At 36.8% G+C, this 21136-nt stretch overlaps 1 protein-coding gene across 1 annotated transcript in view; it reads left to right on the top strand.

Moving 5' to 3' along the window:
* MCM6 (minichromosome maintenance complex component 6) overlaps positions 1-21136 on the top strand; it is a 41003-nt gene that overhangs the window by 2976 nt on the left and 16891 nt on the right. Inside the window, exons 2-8 of the mRNA XM_008584723.1 lie at positions 1446-1592; positions 3130-3240; positions 4632-4881; positions 8006-8171; positions 8461-8606; positions 9512-9662; positions 11844-11985. Of these exons, the coding sequence (XP_008582945.1) occupies positions 1446-1592; positions 3130-3240; positions 4632-4881; positions 8006-8171; positions 8461-8606; positions 9512-9662; positions 11844-11985 (1113 nt within the window). The remainder of the gene's footprint in view (positions 1-1445; positions 1593-3129; positions 3241-4631; positions 4882-8005; positions 8172-8460; positions 8607-9511; positions 9663-11843; positions 11986-21136) is intronic.

Below are 21136 nucleotides of genomic sequence, written 5' to 3'. Positions count from 1 at the left end.
CTCGCTCAGCCAGTGAGCGGGAACCGGTCTGTATGTGGGATACGAACCCTCGGCGGGAGCGTCGCCGCACTCCCGAGCGGCGCACTGTAGCAGTGCGCCACCGGGCCGGCCCATAAATGTTTCATTTCAACAAATCATGTAAGTGCCTTGTGGCTAGATGCTGGGGATAATGATAAACAAGACAAATAATCCCTGTACTTTGTTTTTTTGAAAATAAATGTTTCATTTCAACAAATCATGTAAGTGCCTTGTAGCTAGATGCTGGGGATAATGATAAACAAGACAAATAATCCCTGTACTTTGTTTTTTTGAAAAAATCACCTTTCAAAAAAACAACTTTGGTTCACCATTGCTTATGTAATAAAGTCTAAATTCTTCACCACTCTTTCCAGTTTCACCTTCTAGAACCAGCCTCAGTCATCAGCTACACTGCTCCCAAACCTTTTCTGACTTGGCCACGTACTTGCGAACATCTGTAGTCAGTCTCTCCACTACCTGTTTTTCTTTCAAATTTTTAATGTCTTTCAAAGCTGAATTCCAGTGCCATCTTTTATATGTATGAATCTTTTCTATACGTTCTGTAGGTAGAACTTGTTCTTGTAGGTAGAATAAGTTTATATTACCCTAGCATATTTCTTGTACTTCTTGTTAGGAACATCTTTCTTCCCTGTCTTAATTGGTGACATGTCTGTCTCACAGGAGGCTGTCAACCCTCAGGCAGGAACATTACTGTTTTCAGCTTCAGGTACCTCTGCTATAGTGCTTTGCACCTAGATGTTTAGTAAGTATTTAGAAGAGTCAGAACATGCTGTATATGGAGTCGGAATTGATTTTGCCTCCAAACTAATCTGCATATTATGTTAAAAGAACAAAATAAGTTTGTGTGTTTCTACTTTCCTGAGGCATTGGGCAGTGAAGCACCTCACCTCCTTTTTGTGTGTTCTTATTTTTATTCTGCTTCTTAAATCAGTGACTAATCTGTCAGTTTTGAAATTCCCTACAGAAATTGAATCTTTGGATTTTAACCTGAATTTCCTGATTTAACGTTTTCCAATCTTTATTATACATAACAACAATAAAAGAACAGTTAGTATTTATTGATTAGAAAATGTTAGATCAAGCAATTTAGTTTAAAATCCAAAGACCCACTTTTCCTATATTCCAAGCATTTTGCAAATTACTTTACAGGCATTCTTTCATTTGATTTTCACAGCAGTTGTATGAGATAAAGTGATGTCCTAGTCTGTTTTCCAAAAAAATTAGTAATAACAAAAAGGGGATTTAGAGGGGAAAAGTATCTGCCCCAAGTTATAGAACTACTAAACATGAGCCTGTCTGACCCTAAAGCTGATGATCTTTAACCAATATATTGAGTTATCAGGCACCCACATTCTTTTTTTGACTGCCTAGTTCCTTAGTTTAATCTGACTTGCTTGTATCTGCAGGTTCCAGAGCAGCGATGGAGAAATTAAGTACTTGCAGTTAGCAGAGGAGCTAATTCGTCCTGAGAGAAACACATTGGTTGTAAGTTTTGTGGACCTGGAGCAGTTTAACCAGCAACTTTCCACCACCATTCAAGAGGAGTTCTATAGGTGTGGGTGTATTAATTTTCTTTACTTTGAATAGGAGTGGAGCCTGGGAAGCCAGTTCTTCCTGGACTGGAAGTGTTCACTTGTGAAGCAGGAGGGCAGCTGTCTCTAAAGTGAGACCCTTTGATACAAGCAGTGGTCATTCTAGTACTGCTGCGAATTAATCTAGGCCTTTGTGGAGCTGAATTTTTTTCAGGTACAAAATGTTGCAGACCTTTGCTTTCTCTATAATCTTCCCAAGAGGAAGACTACACTCAGCTATTTTGTGTCAGGCATTTAATGCTATTGCCATGTCATTCCTTTGATCCTTTTTCCCCCCAGTAACAAATGTTTGGGTCCTGTTCTTGTACCAGCAATGTCTTTACAGCAGTGATGCTTACTAGTTTCTTTAAAGTTTGCATTTTTTTTTCTGATTATAAAAGTGATAAGTATATTGTAGAAAATTTAGGAAATAGAGAAATCAAATCTGTACACTTGTAATCCCACCAATGATGGAGGTAACCACCGTTAGCAAGTCTGTTGCAACAGAGTTCCAAGAGCCTTCCAAGTCTGCAAATGCAGAGTTTTGTGAGGATCTCCTGTTATATTTTGATGTGTTTCTGTGTGTGTAATTATTAGGATCATACTACAGATAAGGCATTCTGTCCTTTTTCACTCAACAGTATAACTATATTTTTCCATGTCGTATAAAATTCCTTGAACATTTTAATACCAATGGTATTTTTTTGGTTGAAATACTATGTATGACTAGATATTATATTTAATAACTTAGGCTTTCATTCTTTTATTTGATTTTAATTGTTATATACAGCAAGAAATATCTTTGTAACAAATCTTTGTCTACATTTGGTTTTGTTCTTTTTCTGTGTGTGTTTTTCTTTTTGTAACTGGCTCATACTGGGATAACACCTTGACCTTGGTGTTATCAACACCTTGCTCTAACCAACTGAGCTAACTGGCCAGCCCCTATTCATGCATTTTTGTCAATCAAGAATGAAACCAATAAACAGTAAACTAGGCCTTGACACCAATAAGAAGGCTGCCTTACTGGATTGTAAACATCCCAGGGAAAACTAACAGTATTGAGTAGAATACTGACAAGACAATTGTTTATGTTGAGTCTTCTTGGACAGAGGAATGGCCTACAGTGTGGGTGTTAAATGATTACTTAAAGATAATAGAGGGCTGGCTCTAGCTCAGCTGTACCTTCCACAAAGAACCAACTGGCAGCCTCCCCTGCGGGGGCAGTTCAAAGCCTGTGGGTGCTCTCCAGTCCTTTAAAAAGAAAAAAAGAAAGATAATAGATATTCAGATACAGCATTTTATCTTTGGTATTTCTATTTCTGATGGGATAGGAGAGGACTGAAAGAGGCTGCTAACCCCAGACCAGATAATAGAAGTGTCTTCTTGCACAGTTCAGTTCTAAGGCTTGGTTGTAACCAGGTGAAATTTCTTAGTCTCGGCTGTTGGCAGATGTGCAAATGGAGGAAGGCCTTGATAGACCTCTAAGATATCAGTTGGCTTTTTGTTTGTTTTTCAGAGTTTACCCTTACCTATGTCGGGCATTGAAAACCTTTGTCAAAGACCGTAAAGAGATCCCTCTTGCCAAGGATTTTTATGTTGCATTTCAAGACCTGCCTACTAGACACAAGTAAGAAACCCTTCTTTGGAAGAAAAGAAATTCGCCTAATAGTATAGGTATCACTTAGCTGACAGTCAGAAAACTTGGGAGATTGCTTAGATCTGCCCTTTTCTGGGGTGTGTGTGGGGGTGGCTGGCTGGCTGGTACAGGAATCTGACTCTTGATAAGTTGGCTTTATAGGTATCACTTAGCTGACAGTCAGAAAACTTGGGAGATTGCTTAGATCTGCCCTTTTTTGGGGTGTGTGTGGGGGTGGCTGGCTGGCTGGTACAGGAATCTGACTCTTGATAAGTTGGCTATTAGCTGGCTGTTTAACATCACACAAGTCACTTTTACCTCACTGGGCCTCATTTTTCTCATCTGTAAAATATTTTGGCTTAGGTTTTCTACCTAAACCATGCAAAAGGTAGATTTTTTGCTGTAAAATTATTTTTTCATGATTGATAGTGACAAGAATTTTTAAAAGAGTGCTTAAAAATTGATGCTATAAAATACCAGGAGGAAAAAGTAGTGTAGTAGTGTTTTGCGTACACATTTTGTAGCAGGTTTGCTTTTATAAGAGTTACACCAGTTGACCAGAAAGTTTAGTTTTGGAGAAAAATGTTTTTCTGTAGAGGTGAGATGAGAAGTAAGTGAAGTGAAACAGATTCTTGGGATTGTCACATTTTAAGGCACCTTTTAGGGAAGTTTTGGGGAAAAAATTAGTCAAGAAAATATGAAAACTGAGAACAGTTGCAGAAATTCATGAATCTTTGGAAATTTTTGTCAGCTTAAATGCAAAACTTTTAAGCACCCTTCAGCAGTTATTTAAGGAATAAATTTACAAGAAGAAATTGAAATGATTTTGAAACTACTGAAATTACTTTATAAAATTACCTTGTTATTTCATATAAAATGGGTTTGTGTAATAAAGCATTTCTGAACAACTGAGAATAAATTTTTTTCCTGTGATAACTTTATTATGAAAGTAATATATGCTTTTTTAGAAATTGTAGGTAAGCAAAAAGTGTATGAGTTTGTAAAACAAAAATGGGATCATTCTGTTTTATAATTTTAATTTTCTTTGGTGTCCTTCAGTTTTTCATATTTACTCATTTATTTTGTTGTGAACGCGTATACATTGTATAATTTAGGAATAGGCATGTTGACTAAATTGTTGTTGTGGGAGAGTCCAAAGAATAGCTTGCCTCTTGATTTCTTTTTTTTTTTTTTAGGCAAAAATTATCATTGAATACCCTCTCTCTTTTTATTTATTTATTTATTTTGGCAACTGGCCAGTACAGGGATCCAAACCCATGTGCTTACTGTTACTAGCACTACGCTGAATACCCTCCCACTAAAACAAGAATTTCTTAGTTTGGAAATGAATATTTACTAATGTGATGTTTATCTTTAAACAGGATTCGAGAACTCACTTCTTCCAGAATTGGTTTGCTCACTCGCATCAGTGGGCAGGTGGTAAGGACTCACCCTGTTCACCCAGAGCTTGTGAGTGGAACTTTCCTGTGTTTGGACTGCCAGACAGTGATCAAGGATGTAGAACAGCAATTCAAATACACACAGCCAAACATCTGCCGAAATCCAGTTTGTGCCAACAGGAGGAGATTCTTGTTGGATACAAATAGATCAAGATTTGTTGATTTTCAAAAGGTATTTATTTACACTTCTGTTTAGATCAGATTCAGTCTATGCTAATAAGTCACTTTTAGGCCCTTGCAATAGCTGATTTAGATAATGTTAAACATCTTTTTTGTAAGTTGAACATTATGAAAAATGACTACAGATTTAAGCCCAAAACTCTTAATGTAAATTTCACTTGTCAATATAGAAATGCATTTTGACCTTTGATAACTTGAATTAGAAATTCCTTCAGACTGTGACAAAATATATTTGTTAAAGAATAAACAAAACTATGATTATGGTGATGATGACAATGATGAAGAACTGAAGTTAAGAAAACTTTGGTAAATAGCAACTTGTTAGTGTGATACATTGAGTTGATGGATAGGAAGGAAAAAGGAGTGAATAAAAGGACAGGCTAGAGTGGAAGCAATGAGGATTATCATGATTGAAGTTTGAGGAGTCAAATTGAAGGTCATCTGAGAGACAATTTGATCTAAGGCAGAAGATACTTGGATCTTTAAATCTCAGGCTGAAAAGTTGGGGCCTCTCTTGAAAAGTAGTGGGAATATATTGGGGGTGTAGGTTTTTTGGGGTTTTTTTGTTTTAAAGGAGGCTTAAAGGGACAGTGGTATATAGTATTTAACAGAGACTAATAGGCAGTTATACTTATCTGGGCAAGAGGTGAGGGATGGTGGTTTTAAGAATGAAGGGGAACTCAAATCTCAGCAGGATTCATAACTTTATTGGATATGCAAAGAGGAAAGAACTTGCAGCAGCTCAAGCACAGGGGGATTAATTATCAGAGTGAAATAAGTTTTTTTGTTTTAAAGGAGGCTTAAAGGGACAGTGGTATATAGTATTTAACAGAGACTAATAGGCAGTTATACTTACCTGGGCAAGAGGTGAGGGATGGTGGTTTTAAGAATGAAGGGGAACTCAAATCTCAGCAGGATTCATAACTTTATTGGATAAGCAAAGAGGAAAGAACTTGCAGCAGCTCAAGCACAGGGGGATTAATTATCAGAGTGAAATAAATAAATAATACTAAATTCAGTTTTTAATCCTTACATAGTTTTTTTTATATTAACCTGATAGTTTATAAGAAGCACATATGAGTATTCTATCAACATCTTTGGGTTACCCAAAGAGGCACTTTATTTTATTTATTTGTTTTTTTGTTTGTTTGTTTTCAAGCAGTAATATTTATTAAACACTTAAGTTCCAGGGACTATACTAAGCACTAACTTACTTAAACCTTAAAACAATATTATGATCTTCGTTTTGCTGGAGGAAATGGAAGCACAGAGTGGTTAAGTAATAAGCTAAGGTCACACAGCCAGCAAGTGGATGGCCTGGGGGAAGTATTCTAAGCCCTTGACCTGTATTAACCACAATCTGAGCTCCTATTCACTGTTACCACCCACCTGCTAACAAATCCAACAGGAACTGCTTGGTCTGTACACTCTGTACAGCTCAGTTATCCAGAGGCTGACTGCCCAAAGGGATCCAACTCCTTTGGGAGCAGTCCAGTCTCTAGATTTGGCTTCTTCTCCTGTTCTTACCTTCCAGAGGGGGTGGTGAGCTTCCAAGATCCCTGCAGTACCTCAGCTATCTTATTCTCATGACTCTTCCTGCATACCAGAGCTGCTGGGAGGGAGCTTTTACTACCAGTGACTATGGGTGGCCATTGCCCATCTTCCTGGGCCACTACTGTGGTTTCTCTAGAAATGCCCAGCTTGGACTCCTGAGGCCCTCGCCTCCTGTATCCGCCAGGGAGCAGCCTTTTGTCCCTTCTCTGGAACCTCTTCCTCCTTTGAGGATCTCTTCTTTCTTCAGTGCCCAACCAGTCTTATCCCCCAGGGCTTTCAGTGCTCCCCATACACCAGTGATTCCCCCAGCCTTGCCTTGCCTGTGAGCCCCAGGCCTGGAGGTGCAGCAGACCCCAGCTTTGGCCACAGCAGGGTCCCCTGCAGACCCACTTCCCATGCACACCTGCTATTCCTATAGTTGTCCACCCACTGCCCAAGCCATGACATCAGGGTCCTCTTGAATCCCCAAAGGATCGGCCTACTCTCAGCCATGCTGACCCTGGCAGCACTGCCTCCCACAGGTTCCTTCCAGGCTCTTTCCTCAGCAGGACCTTTGCTCCTGCTGTCTCTTCTGCCCAGCTTGCGTGCAAGGTCCTAATCATGGCCTGGAGCTTGAGGCCTGGGGTGCATTAAAGACCCATGTCTCCTCCCAGCCCCCGCCAAGCACCCCTCTTTCCTGCCCAATCTCCTCACCCTGCCTGTCCCCAGATCCTCCACCCTCCCCAGTCCCACTAGCCCCAGCTGCCTGCACTACCCATGTGTTTCATAAACCTCTAAGCGCAGATACTTTATATTTTTAAAAGAACATGATATAACAACCAAATAAATACAAATTATTAGTCTTGGTTCTTTTTGTTTTTTGGGGGGTTGGCTGGTATGTATGAGTGTCCAAACTCTAGACCTTGGTGTTATAACACTAAGCTCTAACCAACCAAGTAGATTGGGTCTTGGTTTGGGGTAAAAAAAAGGAAAAGAAAAAAAAAAACCAACTGTGGTAAAGGACATTCTTGACAATGGGGGCATTTAAAGATGGATTAAATCATAGAAAATATGTAATTTTTTGGAGTTAAATGTTGTTTAATTCTCTTGGTTGTGATACTGATATTGTGGTTACACAGGAGATTGTCGTTCTTAGAGGTGAGTGCTAAAATATTTAGGTGTGAAGTTTCGTGATGTTTTCATCCTCATTCAAGTACTACAATAAAAAAAAAAGATGCATGTGTGTAAGTAACATTTGAAATTTTTCTTAAAATTCCCTTGAAAAGTATAGGGGAAGATGGAACAGATATTTGCATAGTCGTTTTGAACAGAGAGAATAAAACTTTTTAATGAGAGCAAAGGTGAAGTTTTTTAATAGATGTAGTTGCTTACCAAATTGAACTATTTGACTAAAAGGAGTTTTAAGGTAGAGAATTTTTAGGATTTATATTGATAAATGTGAAAAGTCTACAAATGATAAGATAGTTTAGAATGTGTCAGTATTTGTGGCATCTAATTTAGATTGTATGGCATGTGAAAGGGATCTCTTCTCATTCTTGGCTATTTATTTGTCTTTGTTATAGGTTCGTATTCAAGAGACTCAAGCTGAGCTTCCTCGAGGGAGTATCCCCCGTAGTTTAGAAGTAATCTTAAGGGCTGAAGCTGTGGAGTCAGCTCAGGCTGGTGACAAGTGTGATTTTACAGGGACACTGATTGTCGTGCCTGATGTCTCCAAGCTTAGCATACCAGGTTGGTAATCTGTGGCTCAAATTTAACAGTTTCTCAGTTACCTGAACTGCAGGGTATCTAGCTTCTTACATATCCCTTGTCTTCTTTTTGGCTACCAATCAGAAGGGGTGAGCAAGGAAGTGTGATGAGAGCAAAAACAAATAGAGTTTGCTATAAACAGTGCTACTCTGAAAGTTCTCAAAGCTTAAATGAAATCTTTGGATTTGTAGCTTTCATTTATTTGAGCAATTTTGTTTATCAGCACCTTTAATATTTGAGCTGTGAAATAATCTGTCATTCAATTTTTCAGGAGCACGTGCAGAAACTAATTCCCGTGTGAGTGGCGTTGATGGATACGAGACAGAAGGCATTAGAGGACTCCGGGCGCTTGGTGTTAGGGACCTTTCTTACAGGCTGGTCTTTCTTGCCTGCTCTGTTGCACCAACCAACCCAAGGGTGAGTATGAATAGAATAGCAAAGCTTGAGAAAGACCTATTCTGAGACTACCACAAAGTTATAGGCTTCTGAAACATCTGACGTACCTAGTCAGTGTTAAAAGCAGGGGGTTGGGTTGAAATTTGATTCTTTAGTTTTAAAACTGAAGCTTTTCATGTCTGTCTTTCCTTCCTTTTTTGTTCAAGTATCACATTTATTCTGTCACGCTCCTGGAGGAAGTACATATAAATTGATGTATTTGGGGAAGTGAAATAACTTGCTGTTTCTTTTTCTTTTTCTTTTTTTTTTTTTTTTTTAAAGATGACCGGTAAGGGGATCTTAACCCTTGACTTGGTGTTGTCAGCACCATGCTCAGCCAGTGAGCGAACCGGCCATCCCTATGTGGGATCCGAACCCGGGGCCTTGGTATTATCAGCACTGCACTCTCCCGAGTGAGCCACGGGCCGGCCCTAAATTGCTGTTTCTGAGAGTGATGGACCTCTGGCAGCACTGTATTTCATTAACTTGATTCTCTGTCCTGAATGGGAGAGTTTGGAAAATAGTCCAGTATCGGAAAAGGGGGTGAACATGATATTCTTTTACTTTATTTGCATCTTTATATCAGTGATTAGCATTCCACTGTGGCTCATCTTTTGAGCTTTCAGATTTATTCAAATAGTAATATAAAACATTGGTGGTAGCTTTTTTGTTTTTAACTCACTGGACAGAAAGATAACAAACCTTTAAGTGTCTTTATTAACTGAGGTCTTTACTTGTTTGGGGAGTTTTTTAAAAAAACTTTACAGTCAACAAATTGTGAAGTGAACCTCCCAAGCTATGTTTTATCTGTGGTGAAGTTCCTTCTTCTTTATACCATTTTGGCTGCTTCAATACTAATATTTTTTCTTTTGTTCTCCACCCTTCAGTTTGGAGGGAAAGAGGTCAGAGATGAGGAACAGACAGCTGAGAGCATTAAGAACCAAATGACTGTGAAGGAGTGGGAGAAAGTGTTTGAAATGAGTCAAGATAAAAATCTATACCACAATCTTTGTACCAGCCTGTTCCCTACTATACATGGTAAGAGTTCTATCCATTTATGGCATAAACTTGAAATCAAAATAATGATTATAAACAGCAACAAGTGATTTCTTAAAGCACATAAATCAGATCATGAAAGTTTTTTAGTGTGTTTAGAAGGGTCATTTACAAAAGGACACATATTACATGATTTCACTTATATGAGGTACCTAGAATAGGCAAATTAATAGAGACAAAGTAGAATAGGTTATCAGTGGCTGGGGGGAACTGGGGAAATAGAGAATTATTTAATAGTTATTGTTTGGGATGATGAGAAAGTTCTGGAAAGGGATAGTGGTGACAGTTATGCAATAAAATGTTCTTAATGCCACTGAACTGCAGTTAAAAATGATTAAAATGGTAAATTTTGTATGTATATTTTGCCATAATTTTTTTTAAAAGAAGTCATATAGTCTACTTTTTCTGGCCTTAGAGCAGAGCTTCACTTAAGTGTATTTCAATATGCTAAACTAATTTCTTGGTCTTGTTTTTTTAATTTTCAGAGATGGAGATTTCATGATGTTTCTTGGTTACTTGTACTGTCTGTGTACCTTTGATAGTTTCTTTCATGTTTACCTGTCGTCTTGTTTGCTAGCTAGTACTGCCAGTCATTAAATCCCCTTTGTGTTTTGAAGGATATGACTAAATTATCAGCCTGGTGCTTTCCCCTTTCACTTTTCCATCCTTGTCTTCCATACTCAATAGGGGTTATGGCAAGTACTCATAAGATTATAGGTATTTCTCTTAAGTATATATTTTCAGTCATTTAAAGTTAACCTTTTTTATTCTATCTAAGTATTTGATCAATGAGACAACCGAAACCCTTTATGTTAATACTTTATGGATTTTACAGTGCTCTCCCTTAAAATGAATGGGTGTCAATATTTTTATGCTGTTCCCCTCCCCTCATAAATTAATCTATTGCTGTATAATCCCAAAATGTAGTGACTTAAAACAACAAACATCTCAACAGTCTGTGGATCAGGAATTTGAGTGAGGTTTAGCTGGTTGATTCTGGCTCAGGGTCTTGAGGTTGCAATTAAGACATCAGCTGGGGCTGCAGTCATCTGAAGGCTTTCCTGGGGCTGGAGGTGCCACTTACAAGAGGGCTCACTCAGATTACTTACCAGTTAGTGCAGGTTGTTAACCAGAAGCTTCAATTTCTTGCCTCATGACTCTCTCCCACAGGGTTGTTTGAGTATCTTTTTGAAACCACAGCTTGCTTCCTTCATAGCACATGATCCAAGAAAGGAAAGCAAGAAGGAAGCAAAATGCCTGTCATGACCTAGTCTCAGAAGTTATAGACCTTTACTTCCACCGTATGCTATTTGTTGGAAGCAAGTCCATCCCACACTCAATGAGAGGAGAATTAAGTTCCACTTCTTAAAATCAGGAGTAGCAAAGAATTTGTGGACTGCTTAAAAACAACCACACTCCCAACACATTTTGTTTCATAGGTCATAAATCAGAGTTTTGTTTGTGGAATGGATTTTTGATTTTCTGCTTTTAAGGAATGGTTTGTGTAAGTTTGCCTAGCACTTCGTTGATAGAGTTATAATTCCACAGAAAAATGTCTCTTTTAGTAGCACGAGGTTGTTTTCTTTGTTAAAAAATTGTATATTTCCTTCTTATATTGGATTTATGAACAGTTCTTAGAAGCACCTGTAAATTGCATTCAGCATCTTATTTAATCCATATCCGTTAAATTAACATGTATTTATTCAGTGTCGTCACTATGGATCATACAAAAGAAATGTCATGACCATTTCCTCCAACTTTTGATGGAACTGCAAGAGCTGCCTTTAGAAAGAACTAGCAAATGTGGTAGACATAGTTCATTTACAGGGAGTGATCTTTGAGGACTAAGGTACTAGGAAGGGCTTTGTGTAGGAAGTCGACTTATGATCAAGGAAAGGCTCTTAGGATGGTGAGCATCAGCATCTGTAACATTTGTGGTATAGGAGAAGACATTTGAACAGTGGTTAGGTGAATTTAAGTCTGTAAAGCAAGAACCAAGATTGGAAGCCAGGTATTTTTGCTTGAGTCTTAAGCTTTGCTTCAGCTTTTTCTGCCTTTTGGTTGGTAAGGCCTTTGTAGTTTGCTCTGGGATTGTTTAAAAATGAGTTTTTTGAAAACTGTTGAAAAAATGAGTTTTTCATTTGTAGCTTCTTTTCATTTCAGGCAATGATGAAGTAAAACGGGGTGTCCTACTGATGCTCTTTGGTGGTGTTCCAAAGACAACAGGGGAAGGGACCTCTCTTCGAGGAGACATAAATGTTTGCATTGTGGGTGACCCAAGTACAGCTAAGAGTCAATTTCTCAAGTAAGTGTTTGCCTGAGATAGTGCACCTGGAAATACAGTGTACATAGTTCCAGGCTTGCTGTGCTACCAAGAATGCAGTCAGTATGTCTTTACTAGAACAAGAGGAGTATAAATTATGACTATTGAATATGTAACTCTCATAGATAAAATATTATTAAATTAATTTTTTAAATAATAGATAGCAACATTTTACAATTCTTTGGAACAGGGAAAAATTGCTGGTAATTCCAGTCCCACACAGAACTTTGAATCTTTGTATAAAAGTCTTTGAGTATGTGAATATGTATTTTCATTATTGTAAATCACAGCATACATTTTTTTTCTTATAGCATACATATTTTTAACTTTAATTCACTCTAAACATTTTTTCATGTTTCTTTATTTTCACAATTTCTTTTTTGTTGGTATACTAACTTACAAAATCATTTTCCTAGTACTGTTGTTGGACAATTTAACACGGTAGTTTATTGTAAGGATTACAGGTATCGATATAGTAAACATCATAATGTATATACAGCTCTATTTATTTTTTTATTCTTGTGAGTAAATTCCTAGATATAGTATTGCTGAGGCTAAGAATATCAACATCTTTAAGGTTCTTAAACAGGACACACTTTCCAAAAGTAGTGCTCAGATATTTTATGCTTACCTTATTAGTATGAACACTACTGTAGTAATTTTTGCTTATTTTTAGAAGCTATAAATACTTGGTTACTTTCAAACTTTTAAGAAACTTAGGATCTAAAATAAAAGCATCTGGTTTCTGAACACCTGCTATGTTCTTGGTGCTATGCATATGTGTGTTATGAGTTATCCTAGCAGCACCCAGAGAGGCATGTGATATCCCCTTTATTCAGGGAGGTTTGTTTGATTGGGAAATTTGTAACGTGGTACTGTTCTAGAAGCTAGCACATTTTTAGTTAGAACATTTAGTTCTTGGAGTTTTATAATTATTTCCTTCAAGTATATCACAAACTGAGTCTTAAATTTGAAAGTAATTGTCCTATGTTAAATGGGATCCTTTTTTTCTTTCCATTGCCTATGCTCCCATTTCCCACATACCAAAAAATATATATAATACAGTGTTGCCTCTGATAGGAGTATTATATTGTAGATGATTGTCTTGGGTAGAAATAGCCTTTTATATCTACTGAGGGTTTTTTTGTTTTTTTTCCCTTCCTTTGTTTCATTTTGGCCACTGGCCAGTACGGGGATCCAAACCCTTAACTTTGGTGTTATAAATAACAGCCTGCTTCTACTGGGGTTTTTAAGCATTTCCCACATACCAAAAAATATATATAATACAGTGTTGCCTCTGATAGGAGTATTATATTGTAGATGATTTTCTTGGGTAGAAATAGCCTTTTATATCTACTGAGGGTTTTTTTGTTTTTTTTCCCTTCCTTTGTTTCATTTTGGCCACTGGCCAGTACAGGGATCCAAACCCTTAACTTTGGTGTTATAAATAACAGCCTGCTTCTACTGGGGTTTTTAAGATCTTTATTGCAGTATAATTTATGTGTCATAAAATTCACCCTTCATTGTGTACAATTTGAGGTTCAACCATATTGTAGCATCCATCAGTACTTCATTTCCTTTTATTGCTGAATAATATTCCATCATATGAATATACTACATTTAATTTATCCATTCCTTAGTTAATGGGCATTTGGGTTGTTTCTACTTTCTGGCTTTTATGAAAAATGCTGCTGTAAACATTCATTTATAAGGGTTTTTTTTCACCTTTTTTATTATGGTAAAATATAAAATTTACCATTTTGACCACTTTTAGGTGTGCAGTTCAATAGTATCAAGTACATTCATATTGTGCAGCCATCACCACCATCTATCTTCAGAAATTTTTCATCTTCTCAAACTGAAACTATGTACCCATTAAACAACTCCACCTTCTCTTCTAACTCCCTGCAACCACCATTCTGTTTTCTATTTCTGAATTTCACTACTCTAGGTAACCTCATTTAAATGGAATCATAGAATTTTTGTCCTTCTGTATCTAGCCTATTTCACTTAGCTATATCTTCGAGGTTTATCCATGTTGTAGCATATATCAGAATGTCCTTTTAAGGCTGAATAATATTCCATTTGTATGCATATACCACATTTTGTTTATTCTTCCATTGATAGACATTCAGGTTATTTCCACATTTTGACTATTGTGATTAACGCTACTATGAACATTGGTGTGCCAAATATCTGTTCAAGTCGCTGTTTTCAATTCTTTTAGATAATTTTAGCTCTTACATTTAAGTCTTTTCCATTTTGAGATAATTTTTGTGGTGATCAGCTTTTTTCTTTTGCACATGGAGGTGCACTTGACTCAACACCAAGACTATTCTTTTCCCTGGTGAATTATTTTGGAATCCTTGTCAAAAATCAATTTACCATGAATATGAGGGTTTATTTCTGGACTCCCAATTATATTCCATTTTTTATTTGTCCAGAGGCTAATGCTACACTATCTTTATTACTGTAGCTTTATAGTAAGTTTTGAAATTGGGAGATGTAAGTCCTCCAACTGTTTTTTTCTAGGTTCCTTGAGTTTCCATGTGAATTTTAGATCAGTTGTCAGTTTCTACAAAGAAGCCAGCTGGGATTTTGATAGGGATTGCCTTGAATCTGTAGATCAATTTGAGGTTTATTAGTATTTTAACAATATTAAGTCTTCCAATTTGTGAACATGGGGTGTCTTTCCATTTATTTAGATCATAAAGATTTAGGTTACAAAATCAACAATGTTTTGTAGATTTCAGAGTACACATTTACACTTTGTTAAATTTATTCATAAATATTCTTTTTGATACTATTGTAAATGGAATTGTTTTCTTAATTTCATTTTTGGGTTGCTCGTTGGAAGTGTATTGATTTTTTATATTTTATTTTACAACCTGACTGAACCCATTTAACAGTTCTAATAATGTTTTAGTGAATTCCATAGGGTTTTCTGTATAATGAGATCATGTATCTGCAAATAACACTAGTTGGAGTACTTCTTCCTTTCCGATCTGCATGCCTTTTTCTTTCCTTGCTTAATTTCTCTGGCTAGATCCATCAGTATGATGTTGAAGAGAAGTGGCAAGACCAGACATCTATGTCTTGTTTCTGATCTTAGGCGCAACACATTTAAGCCTTTCACCTCTAAAAGTATGGTGTTAGCTGTGGGTTTCCATAGATGTCCTTTACTAGGTTTGGGAAAAAAAAAAACATTTTTCGGGTTTAGTCGTCTTCTATTCCCAGCTTATAGAGTTTTTATAATGAAAGGGTGTTGGGTTTTGTCAAATGCTTTTCCTACATATATTTAGATTGTCAGGCTGGCCGGTTAGCTCAGTTGGTTAGAGCATAGTGTTACAACACCAAAGTCAAAGGTTCAGATCCCCATACCAGTCAGCTGCAAAAAAAAAAAAAAAAAAAAAAAAAAAATGGTTGTGTGCAACACCAAAGTCAAAGGTTCAGATCCCCATACCAGTCAGCTGCAAAAAAAAAAAAAAAAAAAAAAAATAGATGGTTGTGTGGTTCTTATCCTTTACTAATATAGCATATTGATTGATTTTTCAAATATTAAACCCATCTTGCATTTTTGGAATAAATTCTACATCTAGTTTTTGTTGTTTTTGTTGTTTTTTTCTTCTTTTTTTCCGCTTTTTAAAATTATTATCAGTTATGAATATTCATGAGATACAAAGATGATTGTCATCCCTTGTGCCCATGAAGTGAGGGACAGATTCATACTGGCAGCATACCCGTTACCACAAATTGCATTTGTACCCTGTGTCCCCCACCCAATTATCCCCAACCTCCCTCTCCCTCCCCTTTTCTCTCCCATTCCACTTTGTAGCCCAAGGAATGTTTTCTCCCTCTGCAAGTCCAATGCACTACTGTGGTCTTTCTTTCCTTCCTTCTATCTCTGTTAGCTCCCACATATGAATGACTACATTTGGTATTTATCCCTCTGTGCTTTGCTTATTTCACTCAAAATAAGTTTCTCCAGGCTCATCCATGTTACTGCAAATGGGAGTATTTCATTCTTTTTTATGGCAAACTAGTGTTACATGGTGTATATATACCACAGTTTCCTTATCCAGTCATTCATCGATGGACATTTAGGTTGGTTCCATGTCTTGGCTATTGTAAACAAAGCTGTGATGAACATGGGAGTGCAGGTATCCCTCTGACATGATGATTTCCACTCTTCTGGGTATATACCCAGAAGTGGGATTGCTGGATCATATGGAAGATCTATCTGTAGTTGTTTGAGAAACTTCCATACTGTTTTCCATAGTGGTTGTACTAATTTACAGTCCCACCAACAGTGTAGGAGTGTTCCCTTCTCTCCATACCCTCGCCAGTATTTGTTATTCATCGTCTTTTTGATTATAGCCAATCTAACTTGGGTGAGGTGGTATCTGAATGTAGTTTAATTTGCATTTCCCTGATGACTAGTGATGTTGAGCATTTTTTCATGTACTTGTTGGCCATTTGTATGTCTTCCTTTGAAAAATGTCTATGCAGCTCTTTGCCCATTTTTTAATTGGGTTATTTGGTTTTTTACTGTATAATTGCTTGAGTTCCTTGTATATTATGGATATTAATCCCTTGCTGGATGCATAGTTAGCAAAAATTTTCTCCCATTCTGTAGGTTGTTGTTTCACTCTGTTGATTGTTTCCTTTGCTGTGCAGAAGCTTTTTAGTTTGATATAGTCCCATTTGTTTATTTTTTCTTTTACTGCTTGTGCTTTTGGACTCATGTTCATAAAGTCTGTGCCCAGATCTAGTTGCTGAAGTGTTTCACCTATATTTTCCCTTAGTAATGTTACAGTTTCAGGTCTTATACTTCAGTCTTTAATCCATTTTGAGTTGATTTTAGGGTATAGTGAGAGGTGCATATTTAGTTTCATTCTTCTGCATATGGATATCCAGTTTTCCTAGCACCACTTGTTGAAGAGGCAGTCTTTTCCCCAATGTAGATTTTTGTTGGCTTTGTCCAATATCAGATGGCTGTAAGCCTGAGGGGTGATTTCTGGGTTCTCAGTTCTACTCCACTGGTCTCAATGTCTATTTTTATACCAGTACCAAGCTGTTTTGGTTACAATAGTCAGATAGTGTGTAGTGTTATGCCTCCGGGTTTATTTTTTTTTGCTCAGGATTGCTTTGGCTATTCAGGGTCTTTTATTGTGCCATGTGAAGAGTAAGATTGTTTTTTCCATTTCTGTGAAGAATGTCATTGGTATTTTGATGGGGATTGCATTAAATCTGTAGATTGCTTTGGATAGTATAGACATTTTCACAGTGTTAATTCTTCCAATACAAAAGCATGGTATATCTTTCCATCTTTTTATGTCTTCTTTAATCTCTTTCAGAAGTGGTTTGTAGTTCCTCATTGTAGAGTTCTTTTACCGCCTTGGTTAAATTGATCCCTAGGTATTTTTTGTGTGTGTGTGACAATTGTAAATGGGCTTACTTTCTTTATATCTCTTTCTTTTAGTTCATTATTTGAGTATATAAATGCAACTGATTTGAGGGCATTTATTTTGTATCCTGCAATGTTACTGAAGTTAGTAACCAGGTCTAGGAGTTTTTGATAGAGTCTTAGGTTTTTCTATATATAGTATCATGTCATCTTCAAATAGGGAAAGTTTGACTTTGTCTTTTCCAATCTGGATTCCCTTTATTTCTTTCTCTTGCCTGATTGCTCTGGCTAGTACCTCCAGTACTATGTTAGATAGAAGTAGTGAGAGTGGGCATCCTTGTCTGGTTCCTGTTCTTAAGGGAAAGGCTCTCAGTTTTTCTCCATTCAGAATGATACTGGCCGTGGGCTTGTCATAAATGGCTTTTATTGTGTTGAGATATTTTCCTTCTGTACCTAATTTGTTGAGAGTCTTTATCATGAAGGAATGTTGGATTTTGTCAAATGCTTTTTCAGCATCTATTGAGATAATCATATGGTCTTTGTCCTTGAGTTTGCTGATGCGATGTATCACATTTATTGACTTTAATATGTTGAACCATCCTTGCATCCCTGAATGAATCCCACTTGATCATTGTGTATAATTTTTTTAATGTGTTGCTGTATTCTGATTGCTAATATTTTGTTGAGGATTTTTGCATCTGGGTTCATCAAGGATATTGGCCTGTAATTTTCTTTTTTTGTTCTGTCTTTATCTGTTTTTGGTATCAGAGTTATGTTGGCCTCGTAGAATGAGTTTGGGAGAGTAGCTTCTGTTTCAATTGTTTGGAATAGTTTGAGGAGAATTGGTATTAACTCCTCTCTAAAAGTTTGATAGAATTCAGCTGTAAAGCCATCTGAACTCAGACTTTTTTTTGTTGGAAGATTGCTAATCACCACTTCAATCTCCTTGCTTGTTATTGTTCTGTTCGGTTTTTCTCTCTCTTCTTGTTTCAGTCTTGGTAGTTTGTATGTGTCTAGAAACTTATCCATATCTTCCAGATTTTCATATTTGTTGTCATACAGTTGTTTATAATAGTCTCTAATGATTCTTTTTATTTCTGTGGTATTGGTTGTAATGTCTCCCTTTTCATTTCTGATTTTTGTTTTTAGGGTCTTCTCTCCTTTTTTTTTTTTTTTTAACCTAGCTAATGGTTTGTCTATTTTATTTATCTTCTTGAAAAATCAATTTTTTATTTTGTTGATCTTTTCTATTTTGGGGGGGGTCTCTATTTCATTTAGTTCTGCTCTGATCTTAATATTTCTTTCCATCTACTACATTTAGGTTTGGATTGTTGATGTTTTTCAAGTTCTTTGAGGTGTACTGTTAGGTCATTTATTTGAAGTCTTTCCGTTCTTTTGATGTAAGCATTTATTGCAATAAATTTGCCTCTTAGTATTGCTTTTGGAGTATCCCACAGGTTTTGGTATGATGTGTCTTTATTTTCATTAGTTTCTAGAAATTTTTTGATTTCCTGTATAATTTCTTCTTGGACCCATGGGTCATTCAGGAGCCTATTATTTAGTTTCCATGTATTTGTATAGTTTCCAGACTTTTGCTTATTATTAATTTCCAATTTTAGTCCATTGTGGTCTGAAAAGATACTTGGAATGATTTCAGTTTTTTAAAATTTGCTGAGGCTAGATTTGTAACCTAATATGTGGTCTATCCTGGAGAACGTTCCATGAGCTAATGAGAAGAAAGTATATTCTTTAGTTGTTGGGTGAAATGTTCTCTATGTATCTGCCAGGTACAGTTGGTCTAATGTGTTGTTTAAATCCTGTGTCTCTCTATTGATTTATTGCCTGGAAGATCTGTCCCATACTGAGAGAGGGGTGTTCAGGTCACCCACTGTTAACCTAATAGGGCCTATTTCTTTCTTAAGGTCTAAGACTGTTTGCTTTATATATCTGGGTGCTCCAGTATTGGGTGCATATACATTTATGATTGTTATGTCTATTAGCTGGATTGATCCTTTTATCATTATATAGTGCCCTTCTTTGTCTCTTTTTATGTTTTTTGGTTTAAAGTCTATTTTATCCAATATAAGAATAGCTCCTGCTCATTTTTGGTTTCCGTTTGCATGGTATATCTTTTTCCATCCCTCACTTGTAGTCTGTGTGTGTCTCTATATGTGAAATGGGTCCCTTGAAGACAGCATATACTTGTGTCTAGCTTTTTAATCCAGTCAGTCAATCTGTGCCTTTTGAATGGAGAGTTTAATCCATTCACATTTAGGGTGGTTATTGGCAGATATTGTTTAATTCCTGTCATTTAATTGCTTTTTGTTTACATGTTTTAAATATCTTTTGATTCTTACTTACCCTTTTATTTCTCTTCTTCATTGTTAGTTGGATATTTGAGGTGGCATGATTTAGCTTCTTGCTCTTTCTCACTGGCATTTTTGTTTTAACAGCAGGTTTTGCTCTTTCTTGTGTATCCATGGTAGTGACATTCATTATTCACATTCCAGATAAAGGACTCCCTTGAGAATTTCTTGCAGGGCTGGTCGTGTGGTTGTGAACTCCCATAATTTTTGTTTGTCTGGGAAATGCACTATTTCTCCCTCATTTCTGAAGGGGAGAGGGCCTTGCTGGGTAAAGAATTCTTGGCTGGCAATTTTTTTCTTTTAGTGTTTTGAATATATCATTCTACTTTCTTCTGGCCTGTAGGGTTTCAGTTAAGAAGTCTGCTGTTAGTCTACTAGTGGTTCACTTATAGGTGGCTTGATGCTTTTCTCTTGCTGCTTTTACAATTCTCTCTTTGAGCTTTGCAAATTTGAATATAATGTGTCTTGGAGAGGATCTTTTTGGATTGAATCTCTCTGGGGAACTTTGAGCTTCCTGAATCTGAAGGTCTGCATCTCTCCCTACCCCTGGGGAGTTCTCTGTTATTATTTCCTTGAATAAGTTTTCAATACCTTTTCCTTTCTCCTCCCCTTCTGGAATACCCACAGTTTGGATGTTAGAGCGCCTGAGGTTGTCTGCTATCTCTCTTAGATTTTTGTCATTATTTTTAATTCTTTTTTCCTTTTTTTTTTGTCTGCCTGGGTTATTTCGAAAAGACCGTCTTTGAGATCTGAAATTCTTTCTTTTGCTTTAGCCTGCTGCTTAAGCTCTCTGTTGTGTTTTTTTTATTTCAATAAGTGAATCTTTCATTTCTAGGAGTTCTGCTACATTCTTTTTTAAGATATTAATCTCTGTAAATTTCCTCCTTCATATTCTGGATATTTTTTCTTGTTTCCTTGTGTTCTCTAATTGAGTTTTTTATTTCTTCAAGCTTTCTTAAGATCATTGCTTGGAATTCTTTTTCAGATATTTCAGGGATTCCCTGTTCTATGGTGTCTGGAATTTGAGCATTCTGTATTCCTTTGGTGGTGTCATATTTTCTTGTTTGTTTGTTGTTCTAGTATTTTTTCATTGATGGTTGGTCATCTGGTAGAGGACTTGCTTCTTCTGTTACTCTGAGGTTGGCTGTGAGGATAAAGACTTTCTCTCTATTTGCAGGCTCTACTGGTGACTCTTATATCAGTGTAGTCAAGTGAGTGGCAGGTTGCCTGTAGAGTGGCCCTGGCTGCTACTGTGGTGGTGAACTGTCCTTGTGGTGAAAAATGTGTGGTAGTATCTATATTATACCACCTTGGCTCCTGTTCTAGCTTTCCATGGCTGTAGACTGAGCCCCTGGTGCTG

Source organism: Galeopterus variegatus, unplaced genomic scaffold (genome assembly GCF_000696425.1).
Source record: "Galeopterus variegatus unplaced genomic scaffold, G_variegatus-3.0.2 Scaffold3347, whole genome shotgun sequence".
Taxonomy (NCBI): Eukaryota; Metazoa; Chordata; class Mammalia; order Dermoptera; family Cynocephalidae; genus Galeopterus; species Galeopterus variegatus.
This window is presented reverse-complemented; position numbering and strand designations above follow the sequence as displayed.